General features: G+C 36.8%; 1 protein-coding gene across 10 annotated transcripts in view; it reads right to left on the bottom strand.

Moving 5' to 3' along the window:
• The window catches only part of ZNF385B (zinc finger protein 385B), a 427,950-nt gene that overhangs the window by 74,076 nt on the left and 335,902 nt on the right, over positions 1 to 17,972 (bottom strand). For 8 of the 10 annotated variants that reach the window (XM_032755256.2, XM_032755253.2, XM_058440625.1 and 5 more), the window contains one exon: positions 2,879 to 2,917. The exons of the other annotated variants lie outside the window; for them this stretch is intronic. In XM_032755256.2, the coding sequence (XP_032611147.1) occupies positions 2,879 to 2,917 (39 nt within the window). The remainder of the gene's footprint in view (positions 1 to 2,878; positions 2,918 to 17,972) is intronic. 10 annotated transcript variants of the gene reach the window in all.

Below are 17,972 nucleotides of genomic sequence, written 5' to 3'. Positions count from 1 at the left end.
AATGTATTCCTATTATAAAGAACAGTTATGGTGGTTTGGAACACTTAAAAATTTTAAGAGGGTGCCAGGTGCAGGGGCTTATGCCTATAATCCCAGCACTTTGGGAGGCTGAGCCAAGAGGATCGCTTGAACTTAGGAGTTTGAGACCAGACTGGGCAACACAGCAAGACCCTGTCTCCATCTTAAAAAAAAAATGCTAAGGGGTGAGTTTTCTGGAGAGATAGCCTAACCATAATGTGATGGTTGCACAAATCTATACATATATTAAATTTATAGAACTTTCCCCCTCAAAAGGTCAATTTTATATATTATAATTTAATAAGTAAAAAAGAAAAATCTTCTTAACATTATTATGTTTAACTACTAAATCTAACATATCATTACTGGAAAATCTAGGGATTCATACTGTTGAAGGTCATAACTGATTGTATTACATTTTATTCAATGTGAATAATAATTTAAAAAACTATGTGATAAAGAAAATCTCAAAAGGTCAGAAAATAAATTCCTAGTTCACTTTCTTGTTTTATTCACAAACACAAATACTTAAATCCCATCTATCTATTTGCAAAATAGGAAACTATACTTTCTGACAGTTACCAGACATGGCGAATCAGTTTAGGCAGGCTTAAAAATAAAACAGGCTAACTTGGCAGGATGAATGAAGCCCACTGTTTTGCAAAGTTAAAAAACAAGAGCATTTTATTGAGATAGTTTCTGATCTCAGGCTCTGAAAAATACTTCCCATCTGGTGATATGTGAACTACATGGGATTAAACTATATGAATATTCCCTAAATACCAGTTTTATGCATGCTATTTTCATTATTTTTTGCCATATCCATACAGTAATATTTTTCTTTAAATTAAATTGAAGTACACTTAAACAATAAATCACAGAAATAATGTACACTTTCCCTATTACTCCTTTCAAAAAATATATTGAAATTAACATCAAAATTAAAACTTTCCTCAAAGTGAATCCACATATCCTAGCTATTTCCATGCCCAAACATAGAAAGACAAAAGATACATTTACGAATATCTAGTTTCAAGTTCTTAGTAGACTATTATATCTATTGACAGCTCCAACAAAATCTTTGAAAATAAATATTCCCATTAAGTTTTAAAAATTGTTAGCTGCCTACATAATTTTTAACATAACTCCTAATACAGTTGTTTTTGTTTTTGTTTTGAGGCAGAGTCTTGCTCCATGGCCCAGGCTGGAGTGCAGTGGTGCGATATCAGCTCACTAAAACCTCTGCTTCCTGAGTTCAAGCAATTCTCCTGCCTCAGCCTCCTGAGTAGCTGGGATTATAGGCACCCACCGCCGCACCTGGCCAGTTTTTTGTTTTGTTTTGTTTTGTTTTTTGTATTTTTAGTAGAGACGGGGTTTTGTCATGTTGGCCAGGCTGGTCTCGAACTCCTGACCTCAGGCGATCCACCTGCCTTGGCCTCCCAAAGTGCTGGGATTACAGGCGTGAGCCATCGTGCCCCGGCCCCTAATAGTTTTATTCTGCTCAAATCTCACATTTGCACCACATTGGCCTGAAAATATGCCTTTGTGTCCCCAAGGCTGAGAGCTCTCCATCCTGAAAGGTGAGTTGAGACTGAGCACTCCAAATAGAAAGGTAGGCAAGTTTCCATCCATCTGCTCTCTAAAAAGCACCAGATTAAGAAAGTTCCTTCATGAAACTCTCCTCAGAATTGGCTCCTCCAGTTTATATATGTAATCCTAATTTTTCTCATAAAACCAACTAAATAGGCACAGCCCTTTTACACTTTCTTTGCTACTTGTCATTAACTCTTTCTGCCTTTCCATCCTTTGGATAACTTATCACTAATTATATCAAGATTGTACGCCCATCTGTCTCAGTTGGAACAGATTTTCTTTATTTTCCTCTTGATTCTGTATTTCCTTAAGATTTCTGGAAAAGATTCACTTTTTCTTCTAGTCTAAATCTCTTCTTCTGCTGTTATCATTAAATTCTATAGTTATATTTTTATATTTAAATGTCATTTTGGGGGACATGATTTAGATGATTTAGTTGAATAGAGACTTTAATTGGAATAAAAAAGAATGCCCCACTTGTCACTTTATCTGATTTTGGAACAGACACCGTCAAGCTAATGTTTTGAGTATTTGCCCTCTGATGCAGTAACTACAAATACTCGAGTCATTTCAGTGGGATCCAAATGTGACAGTAATGAAGAGGGCTTTCAGATACCTTTTTAAAAAGTTTAAAGTGGTAAAATTCTCAATTTTTGTTCTCAGCATTAGTACAATGCTCTAAAAGCTAGATAAAATAACTATTATATTAATTTATGTTAACTTAAATTTTTTCCTCTGCTAGTGCAATACCAGTTCTCTGTAGTCATAATGAGATGCATGTAACTAAATTGATGATAATTCTTTTATTCTATCACCAAGTTTCAGGATGAATAAAAAGTTCAGGATTAATAAAAACATTATCATAAATCTTAAAATGTGATAAATGCAAGTAACTCATTTTAGTACAGTCAAAACTATGTTTCTATATCATAATGATTTCATGTGTAGACTACTCAAAAATTGCTGGAGGTACTGCAACTACATAACAAATTCTCATTTTTAAAGATTCATTTGGCATGTCATAGACATTCGATTGTTAAAAATGAATACTTTCAAAAATATTTCTTAAATGTTTATAATATATCTTTTACATTAACAAATATCTTATTAAGTAGTCATATTAAATTAGCCCATGTTAGTTCACATTGTGCAAAAAAAGCTGTCTATGGATTGAGAAAAGTATAATTCATTAGGAAATAATACTAAAGATGCTTTTTTAAAGAAAAAAGTACCCTACCACATAGATCTAGCTACTAATATTCCTTACCTGGCAAAATTTATTGGTCCCAAATAAGCCTCTTCTTTTCTAAAAAAGTAAAAGTTAGAAGCAGTCATCTGGAATTTTGAGGCTAGGAAGCACAATTACATGAAAATTTAAAAAACCCATTTTCCTTGCTTTTCTTTGAGTAAAAAGCCTGAAACACTGACTAAAAGGCAGCAAAAGTTAACACTTGCCACTTTTTCTAATGAAAATCATGCAGAAATGAAAAGCAAGACCTATTAGTGCAATTAACTGGTAGGTAATAAAAATGAAAGATGAGGTTGTGGCTGTTACCAGGAATTGAGAAGGTAATTGGAGGCCATGTACAGACAAATTAACAATTATATTGTAGTACTTATAAAATGAATTAATGAAGCTGGCCTTATACCATCTATCATATTTTCAATATCAAAATAAGAACAATTTTTTTTTTTTTTGGTGTCTTCAAGATTACAGGGACTACAAATCTGTGTGCGTTTTTTTTTTAAAGAGCATTACTTTCTCTGGGTAAACCAAAAAGTAATTTACATCTCCACAGTGTAAAAAGTCATATAAAAATATGCAGCTGCAAGTGAAACCTAGACACAGGGAAAATAAACACACTGTAGCACTTCACTAAAGGTAGGATGAATCTAAGATGGGGGCTGTGTGCTCAAGCGACTTGACATAATACTAGATTATATTTAGACTCTAGAAAATTTTGCCACTTTAGGCAAAATGGGACTTTAGGCAAAGCAAATAGAATTATAAACTTGTTAAACTATCCCGGTACTCTTCAAGAGGCATGAAATTTGAGTTCTATTCTTATAAGAGTCTTAAAAGGATTTAACTAGCCATCAGGTAACACTGGGATGGGAACTGTGCATCACCCCCATTACAAAACAAAAAGACCACTCGAGAATTGTACGGGACTTTTTTTATCTATACTAATTATTTTATTCTCAGAGACTCATTGTGTTGCTCAGACTGGAGAGCAGTGGCGTGACTGAAGCCTTAAACTCATAGGATCAAATGATCCTCTCACTTCACCCTCCCGAGTAGCTAGGACTACAGGCATGTGCCACTGTGCCCAACTAATTTTTAAAAAAATTTTTTATTTATTTATTGTAGAGACAGGGTCTCACTATGTTGCCCAGGCTGGTCTTGAACTTCTGGCCTCATGTGATCCTCCTGCCTTAGCCTTTCAAAGTGCTGGGATTACAGACGTGAGCCACCTTGCCCAGCCCATACTATTTGTAAAGATGGGGAAATCTTACCTTAAACTTAATGATCTATTTTAACCAATGTTCTAAAAAGCATTTGGTAAGCATTTATTACTTATCCAGTAGAGTAGGCCCTGGTAGCTCTTCTATTAAACAGAAATAGAAACCAGGTTCTTTACTTTTAAAATTTAAAGTCGGCCGGGCGCGGTGGTGGACGCCTGTAATCCCAGCACTTTGGGAGGCCGAGGCCGGCGGATCACGAGGTCAGGAGATAGCGACCATCCTGGCTAACAAGGTAAAACCCCGTCTCTATTAAAAATAAAAAAAAATTGCCAGGCGTGGTGACGGGCGCCTGTAGTCCCAGCTATTCGGGAGGCTGAGGCAGGAGAATGACGTGAACCTGGGAGGCAGGGCTTGCAGTGAGCTGAGATCGCGTCACTGCACTCTGGCCTGGGCGACAGCAAGACTCCGTCTCAAAAAAAAAAAAAATTAAAGTCAGCCATCAAGCAAATATTTCTAGAGGTCCAATATGTTTTAGATGCTGTCTCAGACTGGATAGGAAAATGAGTAAGACACAAAAAAGGGCATAATTTAAAAAGTTAAAAAGTGAAAAATGTTGTACAAACTCTACTCAATTGGAGGCTGGGAAAAGAAGTTGCCATTAAGCAAAACGACGAGGCATGAGAGGCACAAAAAGGTCTGTCTCCTCTTCCCCCACCCACACTTTGGGTTTTTTTTTTCCCTCTGACAGTGACATCCATGTGTTATTCTCCCAGGGGTATTTTCTTTTTCTTTTTTTCTAGCTGTATAATAACAATAATAAACATCATTATAAGAGGATCTTTGATTTACTGAGGTTTGCTGAGACCTATACTAAGCAATTACCTCCTGTAGTTTCCATCATCACATGAGGCAGACATGATTATTATCCTCCTTTAACAAACAAGGAATCAAAGGCTTTGAGAGGTTCAATAATGAATCACCCTCAAGTTCATAGGTCAGCATTCAAACACAGGTAGGAATCTCCCCCTACATTGTTCCCTGCTAAAGGAACACTGCAAGAATCATGAGTGTATTGCATCGCACTGCTAAAGGCTATGGGTTTGGAGAAGAATGGATAAGCATTCCTGGAACTTATGCAGCCTGGAAAGTAGCTGCCTACACAAACCTAAGGGGCTTAAGGAAAAGTTTTCTGGAAAAGCGAGTCTAGGTTTTCTCTTTCTGACCTATTTCTGATATTCTTAGGATAAGCTCATTACTTCCTGTGCAACTTCAGGAAAGCCACAAATAAAAATTTGGGCTGTCCTGTCCTCTTTCCTCATTATAACTGTTGGGTTTGCACACAGAAAAAAAAAAGTCCTGGGAATATTTAGAGATTACGTGTTTGCAAGTGGCAGTCATCATTTGCACCTGTCCTCGATTTGCTGCTAAGCAGACCGTGGCTACAAACTCTTGTGACTTTGGGCCTTCTGGAAGTTTGGCTAAATATCAACTTTGAAACTGTGATATTGTGGTATTACAGTAGTACAAAAAGAGTAACTATTTTTTATCCCTTCCTTTTTGAATATCAGCCTTATGGGAAAGGATGTGACCATAGGGTCTCAATAGAACTTCAAATATTCATGAAACAACATGTTTAAGTGATAGCTGTGTCACTGAAGAGCAATATTTCTCTAAAGTTACTTTAAAATGGGCTTTGTCTTTCATATTTAAAGACTCTGACCATATGCCTTTATGTTGATGTTTTACTTTTAAAAAATCCTTGAAAACTTCAATAGAAAGGAAACAGACAACAGCAATAACAAAGACAATTTTTTTCTCTTAAAGATCAAGAAATATAAAGGATTGCATATTGTTGGTAACACTAGTTTAACCATAGAATTTTTTTTATTTGTTTGTTTTTTTTTTGTTTTGTTTTTTTGTTTTTTTGTTTTTTTTTTTACACAGTGTCTCTCTCTGTCACCCAGGCTGGAGTGCAGTGGCTCAATCTGGGTCACTGCAATCTCTGCCTCTTGGGCTCAAGTGATTCTCCCAACTCAGCCTGCTGGATAGCTGGGATTCCAGGTATGTGCCACCATGCCCAGCTAATTTTTTTGTAGAGACAGGGTTTCACCATGTTGCCCAGGCTGGAACTATAGAACTTTGTACTATTTTGGATTTCAATTCAGAAGGCTCATTAAAAATACACCACATGGCCAGGTGCGGTGGCTCACGCCTGTAATCCCAGCACTTTGGGACGCTGAGGCGGGCGGATCACCTCAGGTCAGGAGTTCAACACCAGCCTGACCAACATGGAGAAACCCTGTCTCTACTAAAAAAAAATACAGAATTACCCAGGCATGGTGGCACACGCCTGCAATCCCACCTGCTAGGGAGGCTGAGGCAGGAGAATCGCTTGAACCCGGGAGGCGGAGGTTGCAGTGAGCCGAGATCACACCATTGCACTCCAACCTGGGCAACAAGAGCGAAACTCTGTCTCAAAAAAAAAAAAGAGAAGAAAAAGAAATACAGCACATAGAACATGACACAGGGAGTGCATGCTACCATGGGATCTGCATGTTTGCATTTGGAGTGTGTAAAAGCTGAGGGTTGCCTTGCTGACACTGCTTCTCCTACCCAGAACACCCTGACAAGGGTCCACCTGAATGCTATCAGTTCTGCTGAAAGGGAGATGAATTGCATGTCACTGTCTCCACAAACTGTTTATTAAACCGAGGGTCAAATGTTTGGGGAGATGGTTTCCTCAAGAATCCCCAGCTCTTTGCTGAAACCACATATTGGTTATGGCTTGTGACAACATTAACTGGGCCCCTCTTTCACTGGGATACAACTACCCAAGCAGAAAGTTAACCAGTCATTCAGAACTGTTATAAAGGCAATAACGACACAACACATGCTTCAGAAACTGACACGTTACATTACATCTAAGTCCTGGATCCAGTAAAGCTTTATTACTATTGCTAGTAGTACTGTTTTATCAAAATGTTGCAGGCTTTTAAGTATTTTGAGGCTGGTTGACTATTGGCAGTATATATTCCCAATAGAAAACACAAGGGCATCAGCCCAGAGATAAGGCAGCCTATCAGAGTAGAGTACAGAATAGCATTTCATTTTTCTCCTCTGTTTTCTAAAATATGAATTTAGAAAGCTTGATATATTTCACTCCAATTCCATATTGTTAGGCCGCCTTTGAAAAGCTCTGGGATTTACCAAACGATTGTTGTATATTCTATTGACAGAAAGGATGACTAAAGTGAAGAAAAAAAAAATCCTGTGATGTATCTTGAAGACCTGTTTTGAAAAGAAAACTAAAACTCTGTATTTTCTGGTCATTTTTTTTTTTGGAGAAATTTCATCTTCATTTTATTTTGGGGTTTCTGTCATAAAATAATGTCCTTTTACTAGATGACTCTGGTTGTAAGAGGTGCAACTCTTTCAGAGATAAGGGTTTCATATCAACTTTAAATAATCAGTTCTCTCTTTAGGAATTTTTGCTCCTTTTAACATATTACACATTTATAAATGTATGACTTCCAATTTGTTTATATATTTACTACATTTTTCTTGAAATTTTATTTATATAATAAAAGTTTATTAAGTACCTATCATACATTGTTTTAGGAGCTGGACATACAGTGGAGAACAGGCTTTCAAAAATCCAACATTCTAGTTGGAAATACCCAGACCCAAATCTCTAAAGTAATAAATAAGGTATTTTCAGAGGGTTGTAAGTAGAATTGAAAAAAAATAAGAATGGGAAAGAAACAATATTTTACCATGAAGAATTTTTAAAAACACATTTTTGTTGCCTTGATATCCACTGTAATTCAGATACTTTTACATGTAAAGTCATACCAAATATGCAAAAAAAAAAACAACAAAACAAAACAAAAAAAAACCTCTTCCATGATTTAGAGAAGTTGATACAGAATCCAGACTCATACAATTGGTAAAACCTGTAGACTAAGAGACATGTTCCTCAGTTTCCAACACAGTCTGTCAGTCTGTGAGATATCTGCAGAGGATTTTTTTCAACTACCAAGTAGCAAGACAACAACTGATCTCAGAGCTACCACCATCATCATAATCCCAAGAAGAAAGGTAAACTAAAGTAATCTGCATTTTGAAAGTTCTCTAAGGATGAGTGCTAATTACTAGGCACCTTTCATCTGGAGACCTAATAGGTTTCTGTACAGTGTGGTTGGCCTGGAACTTGGTGAGTGAATAGCAAAATGACCATGAGTTACTTCTTTTGTCTTTAAAATAAATACATATGTTGTCTAAGTGCTAACAGTTGTTTGTGAGGATATTACAACAAAATAATGTTTTTCATCTTTTATACTTTTAGAACTATAAGGAGTTACCGAATGGTAAAAGTAAAAAAGCTAAAAGCAAATGAATTGGTGATTTCACCATCTCTTTCTCTTTAGTGGAAACCTAGTAATGCTTTCGATAGATAATTTTTAAACTGTTCTGAGTAGAAAAAAAAATTCTTAAGTTCTTTTTCAGACAATAGTTATTTTGTTAATAGGAGATGCCATAAGGTTAGGCCTGGGTACCTGACTAAAGCTGAATGTCTAACTCTCACAGTAGATCCTTGTATGTAACAAATATGGTCAGTCCAAATGTTAAAATGTTCCATTTTCCTGGCTAGCTCCACATGCCTGGTGACTTTCCACGCTGCCGGGGATCAAGAGTGATGCAGCAAAGCTGTAGTTATGCTGCTGGGTAATTTAAGAAGCCACTTCAAAGAGCTTTTCAAAAAGCTCAGTTTAACAAATAAGACTTGCAGTCTATTTCTGAAATGGGTATGGGACTTAATTAAATGTTTACTTATACCTCACAGTCACTAACACACAATACCCAGCAATGTTTTTGGCACTGATGTTCCTACTTGAGTTTTAAATGAGTAAACTAAATAACTGAAATTCTATCGCATAGGTGTTCATATTCAGGTTTTAAATGCACACTGAAAGGTCTGGTTGGTTAATGTGATTTATTAAAGAAGCCCAGACCACCCTCAACCCCAAATGCAACTGCTGTTTTCAATGTAGGGAAAAAGCACTAAGGTAATGAGCCGAATTATGTCTTCTAAGAAAACTCTGTGCTTTTCTTTGTTTGTTTCCATTCTTGAATAAGCAAATGCTTAGATATGACTGGAAATCATTAGGGGAGACAGGTATTTTTCCATCAGGGTGCTAAGAAAGTTCTTGATAGGGTTTTCATTTTATCTTCAAGATTTGATGTTCCTAATTTTTGGTCGAAGTATTCATAAAATTTTAAAGATCTGTAACATCTTCCAAAGATCATGCATAACAAAAAGTTCATATGATATTAGTAGATACCCTTTTGAAAAAATATGAGAAAATTATAGGTGTTTCAAGCAAAATGAAAAACTACCTGGAAATCTTTCAGGGAATTAATAGGAATTTACCTCTGTTGTGAATTTTAGTAGCCTAGAAGAAGAAATAAAATGATGGTAAGTTCTATCAATATGTTTTGTATGTGGAGAAGTTACTGTCCTCAAAGTACTTATACTTTATACTTCTCAGTGAGATATATTCATATTTAAACAGCAACAACGAATAGCTCAAGACTTACATAATTGGACCGGGCACGGTGGCTCACGCCTGTAATCCCAGCACTTTCGGAGGCCGAGGCGGGCGGATCACGAGGTCAGGAGATCGAGACCATCCTGGCTAACACAGTGAAACCCCGTCTCTACTAAAAATACAAAAAAAATAGCCGGGCAAGGTGGCGGGCGCCTGTAGTCCCAGCTACTCCGGAGGCTGAGGCAGGAGAATGGCGTGAACCCCGGGGGGCGGAGCGTGCAGTGAGCCGAGATCGCGCCACTGCACTCCAGCCTGGGCGATAGCGAGACTCCGTCTCAAAAAAAAAAAAAAAAAAAAAAAAGACTTATATAATTGACAACAAACTCTATCACCCAAAGATAAATACCAAGTTAAAAACACATCCAGTTTGCTTATATGTTGGCCATGGATACGGCACCAAGAATTCCTAATCAAACAATGAAGTTATAGTATACTATTCTGAGTGATAGGAACAGAAACTAGATTCACCAAGATAATCTAAATAAAATGGGTTGGGTGTTTCCTTATTTAGTATTTTATCTCCTTCGGGTGAAATGAAATGAGAACTATTTCAGGAATACAGACTAACAAATAATTTTTCAGTAGATGTGTAAAATATGAAATAGAGATTCATTTGAGTGTAGGTCATGAGAAATGGTTATTCCATAGCACATGTGAAGCGAGATCCATCCCAAAGTTTGGAAGGACAGGCCAAATATCTGAGCTAAAAGACAGTAAACAGTTTTTGGCCTTTTGTTTTATTTTTAAATAGTGACTTGAAAACAATCCCCAAAATTGTCCTCAAATTAAATTTCCATAACATAAAATTCAGTGCCAAAAATAAATCTGAGAAATATCTATTTATAAAATAGGATTCTTTATTTTTTCGGAGAGGAAAAAAAGTATACCAGTAACGGAAGTATACTTGCTGATACTTATAGATGTAGTTTTAAAAAACACTGGTGCTAAATCTCCAAATCCAAATAAGGATACAATTGCTTGTTTTTTGGTAAACGAGCCCAAAAATATGTTACAAGGGCTTTCTAAGAGACTAGAGGAGTTATAAACTTTCTTGATCTAAAAATCAATACATCTCCTGAACAGCCACATGCATTAACTGACATACTTTCAAAACCATTCTGTCAAAGCTAAGTTTGAAAGGCTGTTCAGTAACTAATCAGATATGTCCTGATGCTGAGGTCCAGGACACAAATTAAAAAGGTGAAAAGAAAACTCCACCAGGCAGGAAGAAGTGTAAAAGAGAAACCTGGACCTTTGAATATATTTCTGTTTGAATATATTTCTTCATTTTGCAAAGCTAAGTGGAAATGAAGCATTTTTCCCCCAAATGGGGGCCAACACATTTCTTACCCTTTCACTAAGAAGAAACATGACAATTGAAGACTAGTAAAGCTCTAGACAAATTAACAAATGTGCAGTGTTCTAATCTTAAATATTCTGGGCTCTTAATTCCACATGCCACATAACCATTACACAGTGGTAAAATGTCAGGGATCATCTACATTTTCAAACTTTAAAAAAAAAATTTGTTTTCGTTTAAGCCCCAGAACCTCCCCACCCACCCAAACAAAATCCTAACTGGAAACTCAATAGAATAAAACTCACTTTTTAGAAACTGAGTTCTGGTGAAAGCAGATAAATCAGGCCCCAGATCTACCAGCCTGATTTTAGTCTTTCTTGCTTGAAAATGAAGAAAGATTTGGAGAATTTTAGTGACTTGTTTGCGCCTCCTCAGGTAACAGCTGAACCCAGATCTCCTTCTATGGTTGCCAGATTTAGCAAGTAATAATATAAGATGTCCAGTTAAAGGGGAATTTTAGGGGTAAACAGCAAATAATTTTTAAAAGTATGTGCCAAACATTGCATGGCACATACTGACATTAAAAATGATTTGTTTGCTGTTTATCTAAAACTCCTCTTTAGTCTGGGTGCAGTGGCTCATGCCTGTAATCCCAGCACTTTGGGAGACCAAGGTGGGAGGATCACCTGAGGTCAGGAGCTCGAGATCAGCCTGGCCAACATGGCATAACCCCATCTCTACTAAAAATACAAAATTCAGCTGGGTGTGGTGGTGGGCGCCTGTAATCCCAGCTACTGGGGAGGCTGAGGCAGGAGAATCACTTGAACCTGGGAGGTTCAAGTGCAGTGAGCTGAGATCATGCCACTGCACTCCAGCCTGGGTGACAGAGCGAGACTCCATCTCAAAAATAAATAAATAAATAAATAGAAATATATAAATAAATATCCTTTTTAACTGGGTATCCTATAGTTATCTGTTTCCCCTTCCCTGATTCCCACCCAAGGATGTCACAGCTATATCAATGTTGATTCTACTGCTTCTCCTCCTCACAGGCTCACTTTGTCTCACTTAACATTTTAGGGCTTTAGCTAGGAAAGTGGTCCTTGAGTGGTTCTGTGGAAAGTTGATAGCAAAAATATTTTATGTCATCTGTTCATCTTGCTATTGCCCTTTTGTATAAATAGGTATGTGTACACATAATCGCTCTTCTTAGTGGAAAACATTTTTGGTTTAAATTTGTCTCTGCATTTATAGTGTACAAAATATACAATAGTTGTAAAGTAAAATAAAGAGCTTTAATAGAGTGCTTCACTCTGCTTTCTGCAGTGATAATTGCTTTATCGAATAAGGCTCTGTTAATGGTTCAGCTTGACATTCAACATTTGTCCACTTGATTTATAATTATTCTCACGTGATTGCAAGGAGGCTATGGTTCAAACCAAAAGTAGTTTAAATTGAACTGTCTTTTCTTCTGAATTTGTAAGGAAATGTAGTTACTTCCAGGCAAAACTATTTCATTTACCAAATTTATTTCAAATATACGCAAAGCCCTCTCTGCTTCTATATGTTCTGAATAGAGTAACACATATGTAAGAGAAAAATAAATACAGCAAATGAAATCACCAAGTTAAAAACACATCCAGTTTGCTTATATGTTGGCCATGGATACGGCACCAAGAATTCCTAATCAAACAATGAAGAGAAACCTATATGAACCACATAGCAAGTTGTCATGAAACATGTCAAGTCTCTCAGTAACATTCACAAAAAGGCTGTTACGAGGCAAAAATCATTTGTATTTACAATCTATCCACTCCTTATAAAGATTTTCAGAAATGTTTCTGAATTATTCTGCTTTCTTTCCTGAAATTCAGTCTATCAGGATGCTTGGCCCTTCAAAGTCTTCATGAAACTCATCTGAAATTTTTATTCACCTTTCTGTCTCCCCACAACCTGTAATACTAATTATAATCGGACAAACACCTACACCTGACAACACAAGAAGTTGATATGCCACTTTATTTAGAAGATTTTGTATAATTAGTCAAGAATCACCGAATTTCTGCCTCACAATAGAACAATATCACAATATCAGTTGTTGGCAGTTATCAAACCACTACAGTTCCATTGGCCCTCCCAAAGCTGAGGTTAAAAGCTGGCCTCTGGAAATCAATCATGCTCTCGGCAGAGGATATTTCAGTGATATGAGAGCTGAAATGGAGACTGTAATCTTTTGTGATTACCCTAGAGGCTGAAGCAAACGTAAAAGGGAGTCTATGAATTGCTGATAATTTCCTGTGATGACCAACTCCAGGAAATTCTGACATTACCCTTGCACTGTAACAAAATGAAGGTTCCCCAGATGCATAGCTTCAAAGAACTCTACATCTGGGTGTCACAATGCTTCTTTAGAAGCTACTCATCCATTAAAGGGGCCAGGCCTGTGAGGCAGCAGCACTCTCTGAAGACAATGGAAGGTCTGATTGCACAAGAAGTAATGAGCTCTATGCTACAGGCTGTCTTTCTACATAGTTCTTTTCTGAGGGAACTGATGAAAGATGTTATAAGTTTTACTCCCCCACCACCTCAGCAGTCTAAAGACTGGTAGATTTATCTGCTGTTCTAACAGCTGTAGAGCTATGAATATCTTAGTCTGTGTAATTTAAAATTTTTTATTTAGGCTGATATTTGCATTCTGAGAAAAAATATTTTTATGCATATGTACATACCCTTGAGGTCTATATAATACTTTGGGATAGAATCTAAGACTACTAATCTTTTTTGAGTAGGCAGCGAACTTACAATTAGACGCCATGCTCAGAGCACAGGTTAAGGGGGTCCTTTTCATGTGATTGGCAATTTAAATTCAGGAAAACAGGTGTGTGGGAGGGAGAGGAGTGGGTAGGGTAAAGGGAGATGTGTAACAGTCAAAGTTCAAGGGATTTTTGGAATAAATTTCTATTATCAATACATGAAGGATAATTTGATATATTATTATAACTTAGTTTAAAATGTGTTTTAAATGGCCATTTTAACTTAGTTGCAATTTGATTAATGAATAACGTGGGAATAAGGGTTCTATATTTGGAAGTCAACAGTATTTTAAAAATATAGCAAAAAGCATGTCTTACTACTCTATGACAATGTATCATAGGTACACAGCTCTCAGGTTCAAACTGGCATGTAGCCTTTGAAACGTAAATATCACTGGAGGTAAATAGGGAACAATAGAATCCACTCAAACTGGTTGTGCTTATTCCTAACCTCCACTTAATATATTATCTTCCAATCCCTGCTCCAAATTCAGCTGCAGCACCTCTGTATTGTTTCCAGGCAGTCAAGTGACTGTGATCTTTAAGTATGCTCTAGCATTATTTCATTCAGCTAACATAAAATGAGCACCTGCTGAGTACCAGGAATAACTATTTTAAACTGGAGTGTTAAGTTCTTAAACTCAAGGTCTTAGCCATATGTATGTCTTTAGCATCTACCTTAATTAGGATTGCTCTAATGTACACAGCCAGCGCAAGTGATAAACATAAAACTTGGTTTATTTGAGGTAATTAGGAAAAAGAGATAAAAGGGATAGAAATATTAATTAAAATATCAATATTGTAAGAATAGAGCTTTGCTGTTTTAAGTATCCTTTCATAAACATAATCTCATTTGATATTTATAGGTATTTTAAGTTATTAGAAATAGCATGGGGATATGTTGTATACTTATAATTTTTTCACAGCCTCTCATTAAATTCCAAAAATTTTCTAAATATTCAGTCATATACCCTCAATTCCTCATAAATATAATAAACTCAAATCTTCATGATGTAAAAATAGGAAGGCATTACATCATGAAAATGAGGAAAAGTGGCACAAAGTGACTTTCTTGAGATCAAAGACTATGAGTCTAAACACGAGTCTTCTAACTCCTAGTCTGGTGCTTTTTTCCCTGTACAATGAAGTGAATCACCCTACCTTGTTCTCCCCTTTATTCTGGTTTCTGCTTCCCTGGACAGCGTGAACAGAGGCAAGGCCAGGTAGGACGGTTAGAAGTTTACTTTAGAACAAAATAAGTAGAGTTACTTTTCTGAGGTCCCAAAGAACTCTCCAAATGGCTTTTTGGAGAAGGTAGGATATAGTTGATGAATGAGTGGCTGACTAAATAAATAAATGCTACTACTTCCTTCAAAAGGTAAGTGCTTCAAAAATGTACCATGTGATAGCAGTCATTCATAATCATTTTAGCATCTAACAGCTTCAGCTCATTTTGGGAAATGTAGATATTTATGGATTTGATCACACTGTAATGGCAATGGACCATCTTATATATAGAAGTTTGGGTCTACCTGGGAAAAACACAGAAATTAAGTAGGCCCAGACATGTGTTTTGAGAATTTCATTCTATGTACCTCTAATTATTTGTAAATCATAAGCCTGTGAAAAATATCGGGTATATTTTCTATAATACCACTCAGATCTTTAGTTGGCTCAAGAAACTGCATTCACAATAAGAGAAAACAAGTACAGGCTGACAAGATGAATCTATCTCCTGAATCAAATACACTGCAAAGGAGAATTTTCAACTTGACTTTAGAAGCCACAGGATTTATTGGGTACTTAAAAAAATATTTTGCACATGAATAACCTGAGAGAAGTACACATATTTAAGTTCAAGATATAGTATGGTGGAGACCAGCTTTTGCTTTTCTTATATTTAGTTTTTTTGTTTTTCCTTTTCAGTGGTAGGGCTCTCTACTAGAATAAATGAGAAGACTCAATTCTATTCTTCAATCTTCTGATTTGCAAAAAGGGCACAACAATGACACACAAGTAACCTATTTCATATGCGGGTACATTAAAATAATCAATGTAAAATATCTTTGAAATATGCTAAATCCCTCTGATACTAGAATTTCATGAAAATGGTATCATTTATATGGTTTGTGTCTTTCAAAAATTTCAAGTATCAGAACATAAAAAGGAAGGTAAACCTGAACTGAAAGCGAATCTGTAAAAAGTGTTTTTTCAAGATTCCTACTGAGCTCTACAAAGATGTTGAAACTTCACAGATTGCTAAACAGCACTCCAATTCATCTTTAGCACCCTCAAAAGCAACTATAAAAGTAAAGGAACCAGAATATTCCAAAGCATGTCTCTCCAGCCCCCAAGGGATGTGAGACTTAATTCCGAACACAAAAATCTAGAAGGTGGAAGTAAAAATAGATCTGCGTTGTTGGATGGGTTTGCAAGCTTTTGATAAAAGGTTTTCAGAGGCCACTATCATTGATTAAAGTTTATAGAGCAACTAATTTAGAAATACATTTTCTGATCTGGTGGAAATGTTTTATACAATAATATTTTGCTACTTTTCTGTTTTATTAGGCTTGCCTACTTTACCACAGAGACATAAAGTTTTGGTCACTGAGAGAAGCTAAGAATTTTTCTCTTAAAATTTTCCTGTTTCCTCTTCTTCTAATTCTTTTTTTAAATTATCTGTAGATTTGTTAAGAATATTAGTGTAGAATAAGATACAAATTTTTAAGAAGAGGGCCCAACATAGACACTTTTTCCAAGTTGACTCTACTCTTGAAAAATGCTGACCTGGGACAGCGCCAAGACTGAAGATTTGTCTTGCCAGAAAATCTGATGTCCCCTCCAAGTACACATAATCCTTGAAACTCTAGCACTGAAGATGAGGTCCCAGAACCATGTGACATTGGGACTAGGATAAAGAAAGGGACATGCAAGAGGACACAGCATGGTGGGTCTACAGATGCCTCTTTTCACAGGCTCCTGAAATTTTACATTCTTTTACCTCACAAAGGAACATCAAAGTCTCAATCTGATATTTTTAGGCAGCTTTTATGAAACGAATTGACTGTTCACTATGACCACAATCCTCTATTATGTTATGGTGAATTATACAAGAGGAAGCAATTTCTATTAGACAGCGAGCAACTTCTGTCTAATTCATCACAATAACCTTTCTCCTTAGCACAATGCCAGGGACATGTAGACATGCAGTAAATGGTTGTGAATGAGTGACTTTTACTAGATGCCCTGAAAAAGCAATTTATTAGAGAGAAAAAAATGTGACTGTGCATTATACAAACATACAATAAATACATACCATATAAATAATATCTGCATATTCTAAAAGTGTTTCAAGAGTGAGTAGAGGGAGATTTGAAGACAAAGCTCTTAGTAAGATAAATCTTGAGGCTTTTGAGTAAGGCAAGGGACATGAGTTAAATTTTTTTTTTTTTTTTTTGAGACAGACTCTCGCTCTGTCGCCCAGGCTGGAGTGCAGTGGCACAATCTCGGCTCACTGCAAGCTCCGCCTCCCGGGTTCACGCCATTCTCCTGTCTCAGCCTCTCTGAGTAGCTGGGACTACAGGCGCCCGCCACCACGCCCGGCTAATTTTTTTTTTTGTATTTTTAGTAGAGACGGGGTTTCACCGTGGTCTCGATCTCCTGACATCGTGATCCACCCGCCTCGGCCTCCCAAAGTGCTGGGATTACAAGTGTGAGCCACCACGCCCGGCCATGAGTTAAATTTTAAAAGGACATATGGTTTGAAAGGGTGAGGGATGGCCGACAGAGGTGGCTCATGCCTGCAATGCTAGCACTTTGGGAGGCCGAGGTGGGCAGATCACCTGAGGTCGACAGTTCAAGACCAGCCTGACGAACATGGAAAAACCCTGTCTCTACTAAAAATACAAAATTAGCCGGGCACATGCTTGTAATCCCAGCTACTCGGGAGGCTGAGGCAGGAGAATCGCCTGAACCTGGGAGGTGAAGGTTGCAGTGAGCCAAGATCATGCCACTGCACTCCAGCCTGGGCAACGTGAGCAAAAACTTCGTCTCAAAAAAAAAAAGAAAAAGAAAGGGTGAGGGACACAATAGTGCAGATGATCACTATGTGTTTTTTCCCCATCCGTGGTATATTTACATACTTTTTCTCTCTGTCAAATTTAATAGAAATGG

Source organism: Hylobates moloch, unplaced genomic scaffold (assembly GCF_009828535.3).
Source record: "Hylobates moloch isolate HMO894 unplaced genomic scaffold, HMol_V3 SCAFFOLD_1, whole genome shotgun sequence".
Lineage (NCBI taxonomy): Eukaryota > Metazoa > Chordata > Mammalia > Primates > Hylobatidae > Hylobates > Hylobates moloch.
The sequence above is the reverse complement of the archived record's forward strand: the minus strand, read 5'-3'. Positions and strand labels throughout refer to the sequence as shown.